The sequence below is a fragment of the Dasypus novemcinctus genome, chromosome 4 (assembly GCF_030445035.2).
Source record: "Dasypus novemcinctus isolate mDasNov1 chromosome 4, mDasNov1.1.hap2, whole genome shotgun sequence".
NCBI classification, from domain to species: domain Eukaryota; kingdom Metazoa; phylum Chordata; class Mammalia; order Cingulata; family Dasypodidae; genus Dasypus; species Dasypus novemcinctus.
Window position 1 is genome coordinate 168,577,608 of NC_080676.1, and position 21,776 is coordinate 168,599,383.

The window sequence follows — 21,776 nt, forward strand, 5'->3', positions numbered from 1 at the left end:
CAGTGCCCCTGCAGATCCGTCCAAGGGCTGGACTGCAGAGAATTGTGAATGAACAATTTCGATTCTCAGTTCTCAGTGTCAAGATACCCGTACTTGGTTTATGAAGCATATTTTCCACTTAGAACCATTTGAGTTAGATATTTACCCAGTAATCATAACTCACTAGGGAAAGAAACACACGTGAGCATACTGTTCACAGGTGGACGGGATGGTCAGACCTACTTCAGGTTTCAGTGGCACTAATGATGGACAAACGTAAGGAAGGGCAGCCTTTCAGGTGACGGTGGACAAGGCTTTGGGAAACCACAAATGCTGCAGAATTCTTTTTGGTGGTCATTTTTGTTCTTTCTGGTTAGGGTTCTACGCAGCTTTACAGGCTGTGCAGAACATGCTGTATAAGTGGACCTTGGCTTTCCCAAACGATTATTTCCAAAAGTTGTTGGGACCAGTCAGCTTATGCATATGCCTAACAATACAGCAGAAATAATGACGCGACATTAAAACAGCCCTCACAAAGAGGTTTTCATTTTTTCACTCACAAAGCAAATCAAGTTTCCTAATCAGCTACAGTGTGCCCGGAAAGCTCAGCTCCTCCTAGCCTGCAAGCCCTTGCCCTCTGCTGCCTCCTCCATCTGTTACAGGAGCCGTTTGGCTGCTTTGTCTACTTCACTCATGTTCAAAGAACTCATGGCAGGCGGTGGTAACCATGGCAACGAAAGCCATGAATTCCTGGAAGTCACATTCGCCGTCTCCATCACTGTCCAGCGTTTCCATGACTTTATCCACAACCTCCTGCTCTTTGATTTCCTAAAAGAGATCAGAAAAATGTCTAGCTTGATTTAAATGGGATGTGGGCTATCAAAACGTGATTAAGGTCAGCAGACTTGGCCCAGTGGTTAGGGCGTCCATCTACCACATGGGAGGTCCGCGGTTCAAACCCCAGGCCTCCTTGACCCGTGTGCAGCTGGCCCACGTGCAGAGCTGATGTGCACAAGGAGTGCCCTGCCACGCAGGGGTGTCCCCTGTGTAGGGGAGCCCCACGCACAAGGAGTGCACCCCGTAAGGCACACACAGAGAATTGACACAACAAGATGACGCAACGGAAGGAAACACAGATTCCTGTGCCACTGAGGACAACAGAAGCGGACAGAGAAGATGCAGCAAATAGACACAGAGAACAGACAACCGGGGTGGGGGCGGGAAGGAAGGAGAGAGACATAAATAAATAAATAAATCTTTAAAAAAAAAAATGTGATTAGAAGTACACTGGCTCCAACAATGTTTCTCAGAATAACCTAAGATATAAAATACAAAATACCAGGGAAGATTTCTTCCGTGACTTGCGAGCCAGGCAGAAGTCTCTGGGTTCTTTGCTGCTCTCTACCACCGTACTTTAGGGCCAGTGGGACCTGGGCCACTTGAAAATACTGAATGGGGCAACCAAGAAAGGAAAAGCTTCAAGGTATTGTAATTACGCTTAAAACAAAACACCTGAAAAAAGGAACACAGGCTAGATCAGCCTGAGCATATTACATGCCAAGTCTTGAAAGAAAAACTGGAATTCTGTGCCTAAGTTTTTCATGTATTTCTGTGAGAAGGTCCATATAATGAAGACTTCCAGTGGATCTTAACATTGGGAAGTTTTCTTTGTCCAAATTTGTTAACTCCTTATGTTCTTTCCTGTGTTGCTTTCTAGTGCCTCAAGACTTTCCCTGACAGTCCTGCCTGACGCCAAGCGAGTTATTAAATGATGTACAAAATCTCAAGGGCTGGGCTAGAAGTGAGATGTGGGAAGAATGTGGGCACTGGACACTGAAGAGGAGCATAGTGCAAGTTGCTCAAAAGAGCAAACCTCCAGGACAAGAGAGTTGGGCCTGAAGAAGTCAAGTCTGAAGTGCGGTGGCTGCCTTGAATAAAAACACAGAAAACTGATTCCCGTGGGAGCTGGGTGGGGCCTGTGAGTATCTGCTAAAAAATGGATGGAGGATTGTGTTAATTTCAATTACATGATTGATTTGACTCCAAACTGAATTTTCTTTGAGAAAGCCGGGTCAAGAAATGTTCATGATACCTGATGCACTTACCATGAATTGTGGTTCCCATAGGCTAATCTTTCATATGTTTTTAAATCCCTAATAATAGAGGCTATTATTATCAAGTGCACCTATTGAGCACTTGAGAAACACTGTCTGATTTCATCCCCACAATAGTCCTATTTACCCAAGAAGAAACTGGGACTTTTTAGTTGTGACATCAGCAGACAGAAATGGTGGAACTAGATGACTTGGTCGGCACTGGCGCAGCTGCCATGCTCTGAACTTGAGAACCTGAGAAGGCCAGTCCCAGAGCCAGGCTTGGGCCCAGCAGGCCTGCAGGCCCTGCCCCTCCACCCTGGCAGTGCCACTCAGGGATGGAGTATCTCGTGGGGGCGAGGACGGGCTGCCGCAGCCCCCGAGCAACCCATAGACCTTGCCCCGGGCTCGTCCGTGCTGAGAGGTCGGGCTCCGGGAGCTGGGAGGGCGGCATGGCTGTGGAACAGGGCCCTGCCCTGGGATGCTGGGGGCTTCCCAGAATTAGGGCTTGTGCAGACCCCCGCGCACTGACCCCGTCCGCTGTGTCTCCTGTGTGCACGGCTCTCTAGAGGGACCCATTGGCAGGAGTCACAGCTCAGGCCTGTACCACCATCACTTCAGTCCGGCTCAAGTCACGAGTGAGGCAGCCTTGGCTTGGGCCCTCGGGGGCCGCCAGCTGCCGGTGGATGACAGTCCATGGCAAGGGTTCGAGGCTGGAGGGCAGCAGACACTGGGCGGGGGCTCATGGACCAGCGTGGAGGCAGTCTGGGTTGGGGTAAGTCCCTCAAAGTGGGTGTCTGGACGTGCTCTCACTGCGTGCCGGAGCGCAAAGCGTCCGGGGAAAGGGCAGGGCTCCTTGGGGGCTTCCTAAGTCGGAGACAAAACTCCAAGTTCCCTTCTCCAGTGTCACCTCTTGCAAGGCCCCAGCGCCTGAGGGATGCCCACGGACCGCCCTGGTGCCCTGGGACGGTGTCACCATCGTTCACCGACGTGCGCAAAGGCAGAGGGCCCGGGCGCTGGCGGTGCCCGACGTAATGCTGGGAAACGTTTGCCAAGTGTGCCCGGTGTCTCGTCACCACGGCACCTGTTGAACTTCAACTAAAGCCAAAATATATCCTAGACCCATGGACAAAAGCTTATTTCTTAACTGATTTCTCATGTTCACTATGACTCATAAATTATTTTTCCATCCCATTCTGCCATCATCACTGTAAAACCTTAGATTTTCAGAAAAAGGTCAACATTATTTGAACCTGTATTTTTGCTTTTGAGCGCAATTTTCCCTTGACACACTTACTATATACAAGTCAGAGGACAACAAAGCAAAAACCGTGGCGTTCCTCTAGTCCAGCTTCCAAAGGAGCGCTCATTTCCACAAGTTTTCAGAAGGAACCGGCATCACCTTCAGGGCAGCTCAGATGAGAACGTCTACGAGGCTTTATAAATAGAAGAATGGATAAACTGTCCATTTAAAAAACCGGACTCACCTCTAAAAAGTGGGAAAGCTCGTTGTTGATGAGCTCCTTGAGTTCAGACTTCTTCAGCTTGTGCTTGTCGCCCTCCTTCCCGGAATACTGATGGAAAACATCGATGAGGGCCACCACTGCCTTCTCCAGCTCAGACATCCTAGGGGGCCCAAAGGAAAGACGCCGTCCCTCACGCCTTCTGCTTGTTCGTGCCCAGACCAGCTCATGTGTGGCCTGCACAGGGGAAGGCACGGGAGGCTGACCTCAGCTCCGCTTAGAGCTGGTGGGAGCGCCCGAGAGCGTCTGGGCCCTGTGGGGCTCCGCTCCCCTGTCCCAGCCCCTTCCTTCTCTGCCACAGGCCACATCATTAAGTCCCTGCTCGCTGGCTGCGGGCTAGGCTGGGCCTTTGGGGAACGAGTGGAAACTCAGAGGAGAGCAGCAGGGAAGGTTGGGTGGAAGCCCTCCTGGCAGGCCCGGCCCTCTGGCCTCGCAGGGCCCCAGGGTGAAGGGACGGCACAGAGAAGCAGAGCGTTAGCTGCCAGCTGTTAGAATTAATAAGAAAGCCGTAAGGTGACCAGTGACAGAATTAGGGCACAAAAATCAACAGCATTCCTATATTCCATAATTAATCGGAAAATATAAGAGAAGCCTATTCATAGAGCAATGCTCACGTGTGTTATCTAAGAACAAAATTTAGCAAGAAAAATGCAAGTCCTTCCATAAGATAAGGAACATAAAAGACAGGAGCTTGATTTTCCTGAGTTAAAATATACATTTAAATCATCTTTAATAAAAATCTCAGTGGGGCATTTTTTGATGGGTGAGGAATATGATCAAAAACAACTGTAAAACTCAACTGGAAAGAAATCTAGTACCTGGTAGAATTGCCTCAAATTTTTTGCAAAAGAATAATAAGGGGTGCCTCAACCTACTAGAAATGAAAATGTCATATGTAGTAAGATTAAACTGCTGTGGTCCTCACACAGGAATAGAGAGAATGCAGTAGGAGGCCGAGAGCAGCCCGAGGATTTAGTTTTCATCGAAGTGCCGTTTCAAGTGATTGGGGAAATGGTGGGTTATTCACAAATGTGCCTTGGATAAGTGCGGGGATAAGTATTCTCCACAAATATCAAAGTTAGAAATGTCCCACTTTACTAACACCATATGCTTCATTTTGTGCAGACTGTGGACGGAGGAAATATCTGTACAATCCTGGGAATGTGGCACATTTTACAAAGGACACTTGTTTCCCAAATCTGAAAAACTCAGGCAGAGAAATTCACCAACTTCTGAGCCTGCATTCTAGTTATGAAATCACTCACCTTTTTCACTGTCATGATTACAACAAAATTAAATCTTATTCTAAGAAAAATCACTCCTGTGTTGAATATATCACTTCTAACCTAAAAATAAGTTACAATAAAATGTTTAAAGTCTTATTTACTTCTGATGCCTCAGAGGAAACAGCTAATTTGTCTTGGTTTGATCTTGCTATAAAAATTAGGACTCCAGCCTAGGAATGCTGTTGATTTTGTGTCCTTGTTTCACCCCTACCTGCCTTTCGGCTTTCTCGTTAATCCTAAGAGCTTGGGGCGCCCTGCCCCCTGCGCCCCAGTCTCCACCCTGGAGCCTGCAAGGTGGGGGCTGCTGGGGAGGAAGAAAATTGACCCACGGGCCACAGGCGGAGGTCGTTCCGTCATGGCCTGATCACCAACGCCACTCTATTGATGTCGCTCTGCTCTGTTTTGCTCTTAAATCGCTAAAAATCAGATACATCACCTATAGAAAAAACAATTCAGATGTATTAAAATATTTAACATTTCATACTTACCCATCCAGTACAAGACTTAGATTTTCAATTACTGATCTTTCAAAGAAACAAATTAAAAAAACAAAAAACAGAAAACATTTGCATTATCCTGATGTTTTTAAAGTTCACGATGATTGGGAAGGGGATAAATTGTTCTTTTTAAATGCAGTTTCCTTCTTTAACACTGAAAATTGATTTTCCCTATTTACTTCCTGCTTAATTCTTCCCTTTGACTTAAGAAACAACTGGTTTAAAGAGTACCTTTAAAAGGAATGGAAATCCTGTATCCCAGGTTTCCTTCTCACTCCATTTTGTGAATGCTCTGCACTGACCTTGTCATATAAAAAATGAGAAGTTTTTGGCTTGACTCCTCGTATGTTCCACAGAATATGAGGGTCCACTCTGCAGCAGGGCTCTGCGCCCTGTGGAAAGTCAAAGCCGCCTAGCCTGACTTCTTTGACGCAGTTCACAGTTGTAACGGGTTTCTCACCCGCCATGTAACTTCTGAGTTCTGTCCAAGGGGGCGTAGGGACCCTGGCATGTCAAACAGGGAAACTGGAAACCAAGAAGCAATTCCGTACCAGGCCCGGGGCAGTGGTGACCAGGAGGAGGGCGAGAGCGTTTAAGGCACCGGGCTCCGCCCTTCCAGCCCCCTGGCCGAGCCCCTCTCCTGGGGCCTTAGAGACACAGCAGAGCACTCGCCTGAGTCCTCACACCGGGGTCTCTGGTCTGTGGGCCTCAGACGAACAGGCGACAAGCGCTTCCAGCAGCCGGGCCGATGTGGCCAGTGCCCACCAGCGGGAAGCAAGCTCAGCCGCGACAGTGTTAGAGCGGAATGCCAGCGACACCCTGTGCTCTGCCGGGAGTCCTAAGGGGCCCTCCAGCCACCACCCTCCCCAGCTCCTCCCGAGAAAGGGGCGCTCCCCTCCGGTCTCGCTCACCTCCTTCTGCGGCCGCTGCGGGTTCTGAGGCAGGAGCCCGGGAGCAGGCGGCTCTTATTGCTCCTCCCGGGGAGGGGGCTGCAGACCCTGGCGCAGTCCCACTGCAGAGGCGGCAGCCAATGGGGGCCCGGGGCGGGGAGCTGGCTGGCGCAGCCGGGCTGCAGCCAGGCTCCCTGGAAGCGCTCCCTGGGAGCCAGGGCTGCACGCTGGGGCAGAAATAGGGGCGTCAGCTTTCTGCGCGACGTTTTATTTATCACCTGGTGTTGATGCTCCTCTCAAGCCAGGCGGGAGTGGAAAGAGAGAAGATCAATTGATTCAAACAAAGCAAATGCTCAGCCCGGGCAGGAGGCTTCCGAGCACTGGCTGGATGCAGGGGAGGAGGCGGCCAGGGCTGCTCCCGCAGAGAGGCCCACGGAGGGCCTCCATCTGCCACCGTGCCCGCCTGCTTGTCTGGCCGCCGCTGGCCAGCGTGAGGCCCCGTGGACCTCAGGCCTCGGCAGGGGCTGGGCAGGGCTGCCTCGGAGGAGTTACCGAGCCCAGTGTCCACAGGAGGCCTGCTGAGAGTGGTGAAATGGATGCTCAATACCTTTTGGAAAGTCCTTGTCTTTATTTGGTGACACACATACCAATCACACCCCAAGTCCTCTCCTTTCACCCTGGGGTGGAAGGTCACAGCCTGCAGGAGTTGGATGGTGCCTTGGGAATGCCCTGACCGGGTGTGCCTCATAATCAGCCACCTCCCCGCATCTCACCACCTGTGTTCACCTGTGCTCTCTAAGCACTTGTGATCTGGCGAATCATCCCGAAGAGGCACAAAAGCGGTAACAAAAATTTGCAGATGAGTAAAGTATTTTGGGGTTGACATTTCAAAAGCTATTGTCAATCTGAGAACTTTGTAACCAGCGGGACCTGTGTTCGAATCCTGTCTCCTCTGTTTACTGGCTGAATCACCACCAGCAAGTCATGCATGTTTTCTAAGCTTCCTTTCCTGACCTGAAAAAGACCAAGGGAAGCAGCTTCCCGGGTCTCTGTGACCTGCTAAAGCTCTTACCTAGCCCTGTCTGGAGGTCACTCTCTCTTTCTGTTGTAATCTGGAATAGAGTAGTTTATTTTATTTTTCCCTCACTTGGTGCTCAGTAAATGTGCGGGGGTAAAAGAACAAGGACAAATGTGCCAGCTGCCAGCTCCTGCCTCTCGGCTCCCGGTCCACCTCCAGCACCTGCTCCGTGCAGCCTGCCAGCCTTTCGGGGCGTTGCAGGGGGTAGGTTTGCTTTGTCTCCCTTGCTCCTGCCCCGTGGTTTGTCAGCAGTGTGCGTGGGGCCATCTCTGCCCCAGCTGCACGCCGGCCACCTCGCCGCCCGGACTAGGCTCAGTGGCCATCTTCCCCGCCCCTCCTGACGCGGCACCGTGAGCTTCAGCACACCTTGACTGTGCAACGCAGATCGTTTCCCAAGCCTTCCCCATGTGGACACACTTGCTACAGGCTCGTGTCTGCAATTGTGCCCGGCTCCCTCTGTGTACCTGTCTACCTGCCTCAGCTCACCTGAAGGCCAGAGGGCCTTCCTGTTTGCCAGCAACTGTGGAACAACTCTGGCCTCTTCCATCCAGTGTGCTGGAGCTACACCTTCCCCAGCAAGGTCTACCCCCAAATGGGGGGAAAGGGGTCTCTCTTCCAAGTTTGCCCTTTCCTGGGTACCCTTAGCCCCAGGGTCCCTTTAGAATTCTCTTTGCACGTTTATAGTTATTCTCCTATCATACTTTAATAATTCTTTTTATTAACCCTGCCCTGAGTAAATTACTGTGTGGTTTCTATCTCCTGATTATACTGGGACTGACACAGAACTGTAAGTGGTCTCAGGAGATAGACCCAAATGATGGAATTTTGGGAATGGTCTGACCATGTCCTTGGACTCAAATGCAGTGCTGAGTTTCTCATCAGTGGAAAACTGGATGCCAATATTCCATGGTGTTCAGTAACATAATCAACTGAGCTATCCCTTGTGGTTGTGGTGAAGTTATTAAAGGAAGCACATGCCACAGGGTCCCAGGAGGCTGCTCTCCATGACCGTTATGGAAGCAATGTTGATTATTTGGACTGAGGTATGGACTGGTTGCTTTCCAGTACTTACAGAGGGAAAACGACAAGCTCAAGTCATAGCCTAGGAAACAGAGCAGTTCCATGCCAGCCCTAAACAGGACCGATATTGCTGAAAAACCAAACACAAAATCTAATTATATGAGTTGTTAAATTACAACAGTTGAATTCATAGTCTTGCAAAATGTCTTCTGTGAAAATTAGGGCATTGATTGGGAAAGAATGGGATTTTGAAACTTGGAATGGGGACATCTGGGTCAACTCGGATGAAATTGAAAATCTTGAACTTCCCCAAGTCATTCTGAGACTCTCTTACCTTTGGAAGGAGCTTTCCCGCTGCTGTCTGAGGACACTTGCCTTCCTCCACTTGAAATCCCCGTGACCATCTCATCTGGCAGATGTCCTGAAAGGGCTGCTCCTTCTCAAGGGCACCCTAACCACCAATGTTGCCACTCAACCCACAGCTAGGGTGAACCAGCATGCTCCAGGGGAGGAGGGAGGCACACACTACAATGTAGGAAGAAACAACTTACACACCAGAAGAATTGCAAAATTCTGCTAGATCTATTAGCAGAAGCCTGGGGGACATGTGTGGGAATGGGTTGATTCTAAAAGTGTTATACTAAGGAGGAATCTATCACTAGCTGGAAATACTTCATTGATATGGGTGGACTTACTAGAGATTCCAGACTTAATTTGTTAGCCCGTGCAGCTGGAGAAGATTCTAACAGCTTACTTGATTGGCTGACTGAAATATGAATTCAGTGGTAGCCTATACTCAGTGATGTGGAGGAAGCTTAGAGAGATACAAATGCTAGACTGGATTTGTCACATGTGACACTTTCAATCCCCTCCCACATGACTGAGTGAAATACCTCTACCCTTGAAAAACTCTTTGGTTTGTAGCCCAGGTATTTCCCTAGGGGACGCTGCCATTGGGACTCGCTTGCTGATTCTAACAAGAGCCACCATGAGGCGTGCAATCAACTCCATGGGCAGAGGGGGTACCAGGACCCAGAACGCCATGGCCCACGGAGATCTTTGTCCCTCGGAACAGCCATCTAGAGTATTCCTTAATCTCCACAATAGGAAAAACTCAGTCTGGGCAGCCAAAAACCTGCCTTGAATCACCACAGTGGCAAATCAAGCTTTCCCTTAGTTTTCAGACTTGACTTGGGTCAGGCCCAGAACCTCTTGACGTCCCTTTGGGAAGTCTGCTGCACTACTGCCAGGAATACATGTCCACATGTCCCCAAAGTGCCCTTAGCCGTTACTATGTGCCTGTGTGTTGGGGAAAAGGAAATGCCTACATCTTTTGGGGATTAATAAGCACTAGTTCTGAATTGACACTAATTCCTGGGGAACCAACACAGAACTATGGCCTCTGGTCAAAGTAGGAACTTAAGGTGGCAAAGTGGTAAATGGAGTCCCATCTCACAGTGGACACATTTGGTCTGCCTTTTAGTTATTTCTCCAGTTTCTGGCTGTACACTTGAAAAAGACAAGCTTGGTCACTGGCAGCAAGCCCTCACGTGGGCTCCAGCCTATGGGGTGAGGGCCATTATGACAGGAAAAGCTAAGTGGAAGTCCCCTTCTCACTATGATGGTAAACTAGAAGACAGACTGCATCCTTGGGAGAATTTCAGAGGTTAACGCTACTACTGAAGAGTTGAAATAAGTAGGAGTGGTGATACCTATCACAGCTTAACTTACCAATTTGACCTGTGCAGAAGTTATGTCTGGATTATGGAGAGACACTCGACTGTCTTGAACATAATCAGATTGTGATTGACTCTAACTGCAATTGCTATGCCAGATGAGGTATATTTACTGGAGAAAATAAACAGAGTTCTGGCACTTGGCATGCATCTATTGACCTGGCTAATGGCTTTTCCTCCATATCAGTTCCTGAGAGCCACCAGAAGCAGTTTACTCTTACAGGGCCAACAGTACAACTTCACAGCGTTGTCTCAGGGACGTGTCATTTCTCCTGCTGTCTTCGTGATGTGGCCTGCAGAAGTCTTGATCATTTTGACCTTCCACAAAACACCACACTGTGCTGATGATAATGTGCTGGTTGTATCTGGTGAGCAGGGAGTAGCAAGTACTTTTAGATTCTCTTAGTAAGACACAAGTAAGCTAGAGGGTAGGAGATAAGTCCTACAAGAATGCAGGGCCCACCCTCTCAGTGACGCTCCTGAGGGAGTTCCCTGGTCTGGGCTAGGTAGAGATCTTCCCTCCAGGGTGAAGGGCAAGTCGCTGCGTCTACACTGCCTGCCACAGAAAAGAAGCCCTTGGCGGGGTACTGTAGACACAGCACTACGTCTGCGTGTGCTACTTCAGCCCATAAGGCTGGCGTTTCAGTGGGGACCTGAGCAAGTTTAGGCTGCAATAAAAGGCCCTTGACCACTTGGTCCTTAGGACCTGCAGAGCCAGTGATGCTGAAAGTCCGTGGCACGTAATGATGAGGTTTGGACCCTCTGACGGCACCAACAGGAGAATCACAGCATAGACCTCTAGGATTCTGAAGCAAGTCTACGACCCCTTTGGCAGCTAACTATTTTCCTTTTGAGAACCAGCTTCTAGCTTGCTCTTGGGCCTTAGCAGAGACTGAGTATCTAACCACGGGACATAAGATGGCCGTGAGCCTGAGTATTACCTGACCCATCTAGCCGTAAGGTTGAGTATTTGTAGCAACAATCTATTTTCAAATGGAAGTGTTACATGTGAGACGGAAACTTGGCCAAGTACAAAGGTACGATAAATTTCATGAGTAGGTAGCTCAGACTTCTTTGACACCAAGACCTGTCAATTGTCTCTCCCCTCTCAGTCCACGTCTGTGGCCTCCTGGGAAGCTCCTTATGCCTCTGCGCCAACAGGCAAAAATGGTTAATCTCCTGGCTCAAGCACCTGATCCCAGAAGCAAGGAAAGGTTGGGTCACTGCTATACAGTGGAGACAAGGAAGACTATCTGTAACCAGGGGATTTTCTGAGACAACTCTTAGTACTTCCATTGCCAATATAATAAAAGTTAATGGAAAACTACAGCAACCGGAAGAAAAAAAAAGGGAAATTAAAGGCTCAGACCCTTCAGGAATGAAGGTTCGGGTCTCTCCACCTAAGGAACCCAGAGCAATCGAGACACAGGGCCAGGGAGCTATTGAATGGGGAGTTGAAGAAGAAATCTGTAGTTATCAGCTACAACTTCATGACAACTTACATCAAGAAGGCTAGAGTAGCTTGGCACATTTTCTGTTTGCTTGTTATATACATGTGCTTATTTGTTATCTCTCCTCATTTTTATTTTATATACCTGTTGTTGGAGGTTAACTTGTCAATTTAATATTTAGGTAACTGAATATTCTGTGGGCCTACAACTGAATTTGAACAATTAATATGGCCATCAACAGATACCATGACTGCTGGGATTGTGCATCTTCTCAGTTGGGGAAAAGTGAGAACATCTTCACTTTTAATAAAAATAGTTGTATCTTTTTAGGTAGAAATAAAGATTTTGTTATCGTGAGGGAGTGCAAATGTGTAGAAGGTTGCTTGTGGAAGCTGAGGAGCTGAAGGGATGCATGGTGCCAGTTATCAAATCTGTTGCCTCTAGGCCCGAATGCACTCTTCAGGACTTGCCCTAGGTTGATGGACTGGACTATTTAATTACTTTTCCTCTACAGTGAGCATGATGTTAAGCTTTACTAGTAGAGGGTATTAGAGGAGCAAGGCTTCCTCATTCTGGGGTAGTGTGGTTGGCTTTGCCTGCCCCTGCCTCAAAGTTCTCCCTCAGCGCTTACCCAGGGGCATGCCCAGGGGTGCCCTGCCCTGGCCACATGCCCAGAGACCTTGCAGCCCGGCCCAGGAGACGCCCTGCTCTGCGCCTCTTGACGTGGACCCTGCACACTCTAGAACCAGCCTGCTGAGCGGCTCCAACCTCTTCTGCGCGTCCACCCAACCTGCCTCGGCAGGCGCTTCCCACCGCCTTTGTGTGGTAGCTGAGCAGTTCAGGGCTCACGCCCACAAAGCCACCCCAACTCCACATGCACCCCATCACCAGCCCTGATCCTCTGTGCTCCAGAGGTTGTGCTGAGAATTGTGAAGGATCTGGAATTTCACCCTGTGTTTAGGGTATAGCAGAGAGCTGGGTAAAGTGACAGCTTCCCGCCCAACGGAGGGGGTACCTCAGACCAAAGAGGCTCAGACAAGCCCAGCTTGCAGAGCAAAAGAGCCTTCAGGAGAGGGTTTCCGTGGGAAAGACCTTCACCGGGCGGCGGAGCCGAGCCTGGCCGTGGCCTGAATCCTCATCCACGGCAGCGGGCAGAGCGTGGCGCTCCCAACGCTCACGCGCACTGGCCACAAAGAGGGGCCTTTGGGGGACGTGTCTACGTGCGGACGGGGGCACGTGGCAGCGCACACACCGAGGACCGGGCGTCAGTGTCTCCCAGCAGGCGGAAGCTCCCTCTCAGTGGCCACGTAGAATGAGCCTTGACAATGTTGGTCTCTAAGGCTGAAGTTCCCGTGAAGGTGGTCAGACCACGCTCAGATCAGATTATTCGGCGGGTTTCCTGGGAGAGGAGTCTGAGCTCACTTACAGCCACGAGCTCAGAAACAGCCATCAAGGCTGGCCGTGTCGCTGCTAAGAAATGAAATGCCGACTCAGAGGGGAGCGCGCGGGAGGGGTGCTGGGGATCACGCAGAGCCACATGTGCCACCCCTGCCTGCACGCTGACAACTCAGCCGTCACTGTGGCAGGAGCAGGCGGCAGCGGGAGGACGGAGTCCCCACGGGAGGGGGGCCCTGCGTCCTGTCGTGCTGCACTCCTCGCCCGAGCTGGACGCCGCCCTGGGCCCCGAGGCGCCGGGCGGGCTGCCCGGAAGCGGAGCGCTGACCGGTGAGGCCGCTGTGCTTTGTCCTGGTCACCGAGGCTGCTCCCTGCAGAGGCACCTCCGAGAAACGTGGAAATGGGGCGGCCCAGGACAGCGCGCAGGGCTCTCACTCTAACCCTAACCCTAACCCCAACCCCGCGGGTGCCCGCAGGGCTCGTCCTGCCCGGCGGCCGGGGGCCGGCCTGGCCTCGGCACCAGCGCGGTCTCCGGAGGTGAGACCCAGGCCTCGGGCACGTCTGGGTGTTCCTTTATATCATGGCAGGTGCTGTCGTAGTTTAACACTCCTTTATATTAAACTTTCCCCGTTTAAATTACTGGGTGGTTTCTGTCTCTTGATTAGAACCAGACTGATGCACTGACTAAAAAGAAATACAAATAGGTTTAGTAAATGTTTGCAACTCTTTGTTAGACTAAAATGACTTAAAAATAAAACTTTATGTAAAAGAGATAATATCTAGAAAGAGTAAAGTTAGACAGACAAATGGAGAAAAACAGTAGCACTGATGCCTGGAATCAATACTTAGGTTTTGAATATGTAAAATGTCTAAACTGACGTAAGGAGACATCGTAAATACAAATATTCCACGTATAAACGTGAGCAATTAATTGAAAAGCTCGGGAGGGACGAGCTGAGCTCGTCGTGGTATCGACCTTCAGGCGTCTCCTCTGGGTGGGGGAGGGGGGATCCAGTGCCTGGAAGGACGGCGTCCTGCACGCTAACAGGCTGAGGGAGCCGCGTGGCCTCACGCTGGCCCCGGCTGGTGGGCACCGCATCGTGGAGAACCCCCAGCATTTCAGTCTGCAGAACTGGGGAAACGGTGGAGGGCCGAGGGGACCCGCGCCGCGCCAACACGTCCTTGTGGCCTCCGTCCTCCCCGACGGGCCTGGGAGCCGGGGTCGGCCTCAGCCAGGGGGAAGGGGCCGTGCTGCCCGCGTAGCAGCTGGTGGGCACAGGGGCCTCCTCGGAAACGCAGCACGCGTCCCCGTCCTGCCCCGAGACGCCCCTTCCCCTCCAGCCCACCCCTGGCCCGCCCAGCCCGCCTCGGCGCAGTCGACCAGGGAACGGCGTCTGCTTGCTGCTTTTCCAGGAGCAAGGTCCAGGCACAGGCGCAGCTCCCCGCGCCCAGGGCAGCGTGTCCACCGCGCGCTGCTCACGAGGCTCGCTGGCCGCGGCTGATGTTCCTGAGGAGAGAGGGGCCTCTGTGCGCGGGACGTGGGTGGCATTCACCGCAGGGTGGAGCAGGACAAAGCACTTCTGTTGGAGAATGCAATGAGAAGCAATCATCCTTCCTATTTCAGAAATGCTGCCCCAGCCAGCAGGAAGCCGGCAGCAAGGACCCCTGCTCTGGAGCTTTGGAGCCGGGTTCAAATTCTGCCTCTGTGGAGAGACCTGCAGCGAGTGACATCCTTTCTCAGCATTGGAAAAAGAGGGGTGTTGGAGGAGTAAATGACATTTTAAACACAAACACGTACACGTGGACAGAGTAAAGTGCCTGGTATATGTGACACGCTCAATTAATGGTCATTATTATTATAAAATTACTACTCTTGCCTATCAAAAGAACCTGGACCTGTCAGGCGAACTCCTGGCACGTGAGGCAGATAAGGTGAAGAAAAGCACAGCTTATAACAGAGGTACAGATACTGCTTTCTGAGCCAGACCAGCAGGGCCCCAAAATGCAGAACAAACCCACGGGCTAGTTCGGATGCTTGAAACCCAGGAGCCCTGCCTGTGCCGGTTTTGCACCCCTCGGATCCCATGAATGCCGTTGGTTGTTAAGAGCCATCCCAGCGCCGAGAGCAGGCCAGGCCACCGGCTGCAGCCGTGGGGGTCCCAGCTGCACGCAGCCGCTCGCCGGAATCCATGGCAACCTTGGGGCCAGTTCCTAAAAATGAGGCTTTGTTTTTGTTTTTCTGTTCTCAACTTTTTCCTTTCTTCATGTTGAGAAGCAACTGGAGGTTGGAGCATAGAAAGCTGGCAGCGCACACCCAAACAAAGCCGCTCTTCACGGCACCGGCTCCGGGAGGCTGCTGCAGGAAGTGCGTTTCCATGAGCCGTGAGCAGCCGGGGAAGGCATCAACACGAAAACAGCGCAGTTCGCCCCTTGTAGAACTCTACTTACTGCGCACATGTTTATTCCCATTATGCTTCTCATGCCTTTAGGTGACTCCTGGAAATTTGCCATAAAATCATGTCAAGTTTAGCTTATTTGCTGTTTCTTCAACGGGAGCATTTTTGTTTAACCCGTACGTAAGCACCACACAGTCTTGTGGCTTTGTCCCATCCTTTAGCACACAGGACTTCACACGATATTCAGCCTCAATAAGCCAAATGGAAAAACAACTCATCAATAGGAAACACTGTTAGACTTATTTAACAGCAGGGTTCATGCGCCTTGATTTTTAAAATGCTTCTTTGGAATTGAACCATCTCCAGCAAGAATGATCCAGGTGTCGGGAATGGGCTAATTTATTTGGAGAATCAGATGAAGAATGTACCATACAAAAAAGAATACTTGAAAGATAAGAACGTGTAACCCTGGAAGCCTAATCCTTAACAGTTTTCCTACCACAGGGCAATAACATCTTTTACTTTTAAAAAAAATTTAAGTTAAAGACACTATATTTAAAATTTTAAGTATAACTGAAATATATCCACTGGTGTATTCAGTATCTAATAAGCGATGCTATAAATAAAAATTTAAAGGATACTTAGATAAAATCACAGGAAGGATAGTAAAACTATGACACAGTTGAATAAGTTGGTATGATTCTTGTAATATGCATATCAACATTAAACTTAACAGTTAAAGTGACACCTCTTATACGTCTGAATGTGTCTTAGGTACTAGTTTTCTATCACTAGCTCGGCAAATGTTTTCTTGAAGTGTTGACACCTCTTTGCAGGTTCTTACAGCAAGCCTCCGGCTGTGGCCTCGGCGCTCCCACAGCACAGGGGCCCTCAGGGTCCCTGCAGAGGCTTTGGCAGACCACCGGCCCCTCCAAAGGCCCGGGGTCCTCTCCTTGCCTTCCCCACTCCCCAGCTGGGACCACGGGCACAGAGGCAAACGAGCAGTTTCTAAAACAAAACACAGCACCCAGGCATGGCCCGGGTACCTCCCCACTGAACCCCAAAGAACAAAACAAGGCAGCTGCTGACGCTGCTGCCTGTGACAGTGAAGGTCACCCCTGTACTCCTGTGCTCACTCGCCTCAGCCACAGGGCGGGCTCGGGCTCCTCCCGACAGGAGCAGGGTGGGCTCAGGGCCCTCCTGGCAGGAGCAGGGTGGGCTCGGGGCCTCCTGGCAGGAGCAGGGTGGGCTCGGGGCCTCCTGGCAGGAGCAGGGTGGCTTGGGGCCTCCTGGCAGGAGCAGGGTGCATTCCTCCTGGCAGGAGCAGGGTGGGCTTGGGGTCCTCCCGACAGGAGCAGGGTGGGCTCGGGGTCCTCCCGACAGGAGCAGGGTGGGCTCGGGGTCCTCCTGGGAGGAGCAGGGTGGGCTCGGGGGCCTCCTGGCTGGAGGAGGGTGGCTCGGGGCCTCCCCTGGCTGGAGCAGGGTGCATTCCTCCTGGCAGGAGCAGGGCGGGCTCGGGCTCCTCCCGACAGGAGCAGGGCAGCTCAGGGCCCTCCTGGCAGGAGCAGGGTGGCTCGGGGTCCTCCTGGCAGGAGCAGGGTGGGCTCGGGGTCCTCCTGGCAGGAGCAGGGTGGGCTCGGGGGCCTCCTGGCTGGAGGAGGGTGGCTCGGGGCCTCCCCTGGCTGGAGCAGGGTGCATTCCTCCTGGCAGGAGCAGGGTGGGCTCGGGGTCCTCCTGGCAGGAGCAGGGTGGGCTCGGGGTCCTCCTGGCAGGAGCAGGGTGGGCTCGGGGGCCTCCTGGCAGGAGCAGGGTGGGCTCGGGGGCCTCCTGGCAGGAGCAGGGTGCATTCCCATCCCACCTGGGAGCAGGGCCTCACGGCTTCTTCCAGGGCACACCTTGCTCGGGGGGGAATTCTGCAGCATGGTGGTTTGGGGGCCGTGGGCCCATGTTCAGGCAGCAGTTCTCAACTTCAGTGTGCTCTGGTCACCCGTGTTGCTGGGGAGAGCCAAGTTTGGGATTCTGGAAAGGGTTCCTCAGAAGGCGACCCAAGATGCACCCCGTTTGGCTGGCAGACCCACCCCTGACTCAGGGAGCGGCCCCAGTGACAGGGCTAAGGCTCCGCTGGGGGTGCACGTGCTTGTGGAAAGCCCGGCAAGGGGGAAGGGGGCTGGCAGCAGGCATTCCCTGCGTGAGGGAAACTGAGGCTAGAGAAGGGAGGCCCTTCCTCAGGTGCCATCACTGATGAGGGTCAAAGGCACATTTGAACTGGGGCCTGTCTCCACATCCAACTCTAACTGCTGTGAAACGCTGCCGCCAAGCCCTGCAGCACAAGGAAAGCTCCTGAGAGAGACTATAACTTTCTGGGGGTAAATTTTGCAAATTCAACAATTTATTTTGATTAAGTCTTTTGGGGAAGATTTGAATGAAAGTGAAAGGAAGGTAGGCCTATATTTGATTCCCTAATCTTTATTTTTCTAAGAGCATTTCTAAAAACAAAATAAAGTTTTGAATATATATCTGAATCACTTAATTTTTGCCAGAGATTCCCTATAAATAAAAATCAATCATGAATACTCCATTTAAAAACTTTGTGTGTTTTTACTCACAACTGCCAAAGGTGAATGAAAGACTTTATTAAGAAGTGGCCAGAACTCCATCATCAGACTGACCCCCTCCTGCCAGCGTTCTGGACCACACGTGTCACACAGCAGAAGAGTCCAGTTGCTGTTGCTACAAACTACTCCAACCCTAGTGGCTTAAAGCAAAAAACATTCTGTTAGATCCCAGTGGTTCTACAGGTCAGGATTTGGGCTGGCCTTGGTGGGGCTATTTTTGTCCCATGTGGTGGGACTGAGGCCACTGATTTATTCGGGGGCACTGGGCTTGGTCTAGGGGGCCAAGGGGGCCTCACTCACACTCCTGGTGCCTTGGTGGTGAGTGGGGAGCACCTCCCTGTGGCCTCTCCAGCACGGTGGTCTTGAGAGGTTAGTATAGTGAAAGGGGAAAACTGGCTGGCCGGGCAGAGCACACGGCTGGCGGGGAACACGGCCAGGAGACCACTCGGCCAGCAGACCAAATGGCCAGGAGACTGCCTGGAAACCTCCTGAGAGATCTTGCGAGACTCTGGCCATAAGAATCTCATTTGGAATGAAAATCTCATTTGGAACAAGAATCCCATTTGGGGTCAAGGGAAGCCCCGGATACCCTCAAAAGGCCTCACCATTGGCCCCTGATAAACTGACAGGTGGGGCAACCAATCAAAACAGCGAACAGCAGGGGTCCCACCCCAGCGTTATGGGAGAGGAGGAGGGGAGACTTTAAAAACCCTGACCTGGGCCCATGTGTGCAACTCATCCATGCCTCAGACCAGGCACTTTTCTCATCTTGTTTCTTAATAAACTCTTTACTCCCTTGCCTACCTTATGGCGTGTTCTTAAATTCTTTTATGCAACTTAAGCCAAGAACCTAGAAGCCCAGAATCCAGAGCCATCTGGTGACATTATGTGGTGAGCCAGCCAGGAGACAGAGCTAAGCGGCACTCCCTGACCCCTGCAGAGTCTGATGAGTTTTAATTAAATTCTGTCTGTGCCCTCTTTTGTTTTATTAGCGAGGCCCAGAGATTCTCACCCTGGGCTGAGAAGTTTGCTCCTTAGCCCCCAGGAAGCCCTGAAGTTCTCTGAATCTATTTCCTCCAGGGAGGGCCCTGAGGCTGTTGGCCTGTAAGCCACAGAACAGTCTCTGATTTTGAACTTGCCTCTAATGTCAGGTTTAACCGTGCAACTTGGTTCCTGGGCCTGGTCATGAGATGAGTTTGCTCACTGTTATTTCCCAAGACCTCTGCGAAGCAGACAAAAGAAAGCCCTAGCCAGGCCCTTTCCTAGCAGGAAAGCCCAATTTGGAAGCCAAGGACTGGGACTGGACCCAGCCATCTCCGTCTAAGGCTCTGGGGATGCCCAGTCCCTGGAATTAGGGACAAGAGCGTGTTCTGGTACCCCAGGACCCTGGCTCAATGAGCAATCTGGTCAACCAGGTCTAGCTGTGGGATGCCACCCAGACTGATGGATTGTTTCATCCTCCCTTAGGATAAAGGGTGCCTTCTAATTAGGATAACCTGCCTAATGGTGGTCTGAAAAGAAAGAGGCTAATCTTTTTCTGCCATACCATGAGGCCATAGTATGGCCAAGAGTGGGCTCTGTATACAACCCTTAAACCTGTGTAAGAGAGAAGGGAAGGACAGAGAGATCTGAGGGCCAGGACCATGTGGCCATGTCTCCTTAAAGCGGTGAGGAGATGCTCTACCAAACTGGAATGTCAGGTCAATTTCAATAAGCTCCAGGCAATTACGCAGAGGCAGAACCTGGCAACCCAGCCACTCTGCATCTGATATCCACAGACAGCTGCAGAAACTTTCCCTGGGCCCCCAAACTTCCACTGACTCCCTTTTAGAAGCAGCTTTCTCAGTTTTCAACGATCGAGACCATGTCACCAAGACGGAGAAGGTGAGGAGTGACGGGCACATGGTCTGGGACAGGCTCACCTTTTAACTGCTACCATTAAAGGCACCGGTCACCCTAGGGTTACCTGAATCCAGGCTCCCTGTCAGCAGGAACCTGGACCCACGCTACCTCACCACCCAGACCGCTGGGGCCTTGCCCAGGGGAGGACAGAAGGGGCCTGAAGCCACACGTGAACCACCAACCAGAGTGACCCTTGATGTCGCAGGTGAGATCGTTAATTTCTTAAGTCAACATGGGAGCCAATTACTTGGTCCTGGCCTGTACTCTGGACCTCTCTAAACTTGGTTGTGCCTAATGAGGGGAGTGAAGGGGGAGTTAAGATCTAGGCCGTGTATTAAACCTCCCCGACCTCTGGGCCATGATTTAGGTTACCCTGGCTCTCCTAGCTCCCTGCCTATTCCCTTGTAACACTCGAATACCTCCAGTGAAAAGGCCCAGCAGGGCTTTACCACTTGTGGAAAGTAACTAATGGAATGCAGCCCCCAGAACATCCCCAATTCATGTTTGGTCAGGGGAAGGGCTTCTTGGGACCCCTTAGCTCCATACTTAGTGACAACCCAGGGATTTTCTTGGAGGAACAAAGCTGGAGGGTCCTGCATGAGGTTTTCGCCATGAACAGACACTGAAAGCTTTGTATTTAGGTGATTCTAAAGGCAGGTCTTCCTGTAAGCGTAGTAAGTGTAGAATTCTCTCTTATGTTCCCATCTGTGCTTAACTTTGCTATTAACTTTTAAATGTGTTTAACTTTGTCAGTTGCTAGTGCCTTGGAAGTTGAAAATCAGATTTTGGGTTTGCCTGTTACAGATTGAATAGCAGTGAAAGGCAACCTAAAAATGAGTCTTAAAAGACAACCAGTGGGAAGTGGATGTGGCTCACCTGATAGAGCATCCACCTACCATATAGGAGGTCCAGAGTTCGAACCCAGGGCCTCCTGACCCGTGAAGTGAGCTGGCCCATGTGCAGTGCTGCTGTGCACAAGAGTGCCATGCCATGCAGAGATGCCCCTGTGTAGGGGAGCTCCACCCGCAGGGAGTGCACCCTGCAAGGAGAGCCGCCCAGTGGGAAAAAAGCCCAGCCCATCCAGGAGTGGCGAGGCACACACGGTGAGCTGACACAGCAAGATGACACAACAAAAAGAGACACAGATTTCCAGTGCTGCCGAGAATGCAAGCAGACACAGAACACACAGCGAATGGACATGGAGACCAGACAACAGGGCAGGGGGGAAGGGCAGAGAAATTTTTAAAAAAGACACCTAGCAGATAGCAGCAGAGTAAGGAGATCCTAGAGTTAGTTTGAGCTACAGGGCAGTTAGTAATCACCCAGAGCTATCTAAAGCACCTGTTTGGGGGCTCCAAGAGACCAGAAGAGCATCCTGCAATGTCCTTGAAAGAATGGAAGGAGGAGACTGCCCACCTGCAGAGAAGACTCATAAGTAGAGGCTCCATGCCCTGGAGGCTGGTGCCCATCCTCCACTGGAGGCACAAGCTGCCTTGGGAGCTGCTCCATGACTGGAATTGGAAACTCCACCTCCCCAGAATGGGGGAGGAAGAGACAACTGGGCACCAACTTCAGCTACTGACTAGAAAATTTGTTAGGCTAAAGTATAATCCTGAGAACAGCTGAAGTTTAAACCTGTCCAAGTCAGAAAGAGGCAGGTAGCTGCCATCTTAACTCCGCTCCCAGCATGAGGGGAAGCGGGGCTGACTGAAAATCACAGTGGGGACTGGCTTCTTCCCATCCAGATCAAATTGCAGCTCTAGCATAAGCCCCAGCCCCACCTCTGACAGGGAGGAAGCTGGGGGGACCTGCGCCAGCCTCTCTGGGAAAATACAGACCACACCATGGAGGCCAGTGATCATCCTACTCTGGTGGTGCAAGCAGACCCAGGAGCTGTTCTGTGGCTCGAACTGAA

At 51.4% G+C, this 21,776-nt stretch overlaps 1 protein-coding gene across 3 annotated transcripts; it reads right to left on the minus strand.

The window, feature by feature from the left end:
* Positions 1-497: 497 nt before the first annotated feature.
* S100B (S100 calcium binding protein B) lies at positions 498-6,410 on the minus strand. 3 transcript variants are annotated; one of them, XM_058296391.2, is made up of 4 exons: positions 6,290-6,309; positions 5,211-5,317; positions 3,560-3,698; positions 498-807 (listed from the first exon to the last, which is right to left on the minus strand). In XM_058296391.2, the coding sequence occupies exons 3-4, from the start codon at positions 3,695-3,697 to the stop codon at positions 667-669; spliced, it is 279 nt and encodes a 92-aa protein (XP_058152374.1). In that variant the 5' UTR covers position 3,698; positions 5,211-5,317; positions 6,290-6,309; the 3' UTR covers positions 498-666. The 3 variants fall into 3 exon arrangements, with proteins under 3 accessions (XP_058152374.1, XP_058152373.1, XP_058152372.1); XM_058296390.2 differs by lacking the exon at positions 5,211-5,317 and having other exon boundaries at positions 6,290-6,410; XM_058296389.2 differs by lacking the exon at positions 5,211-5,317 and having other exon boundaries at positions 3,560-3,772; positions 6,290-6,381.
* Between the last annotated feature and the right edge of the window lie 15,366 nt (positions 6,411-21,776).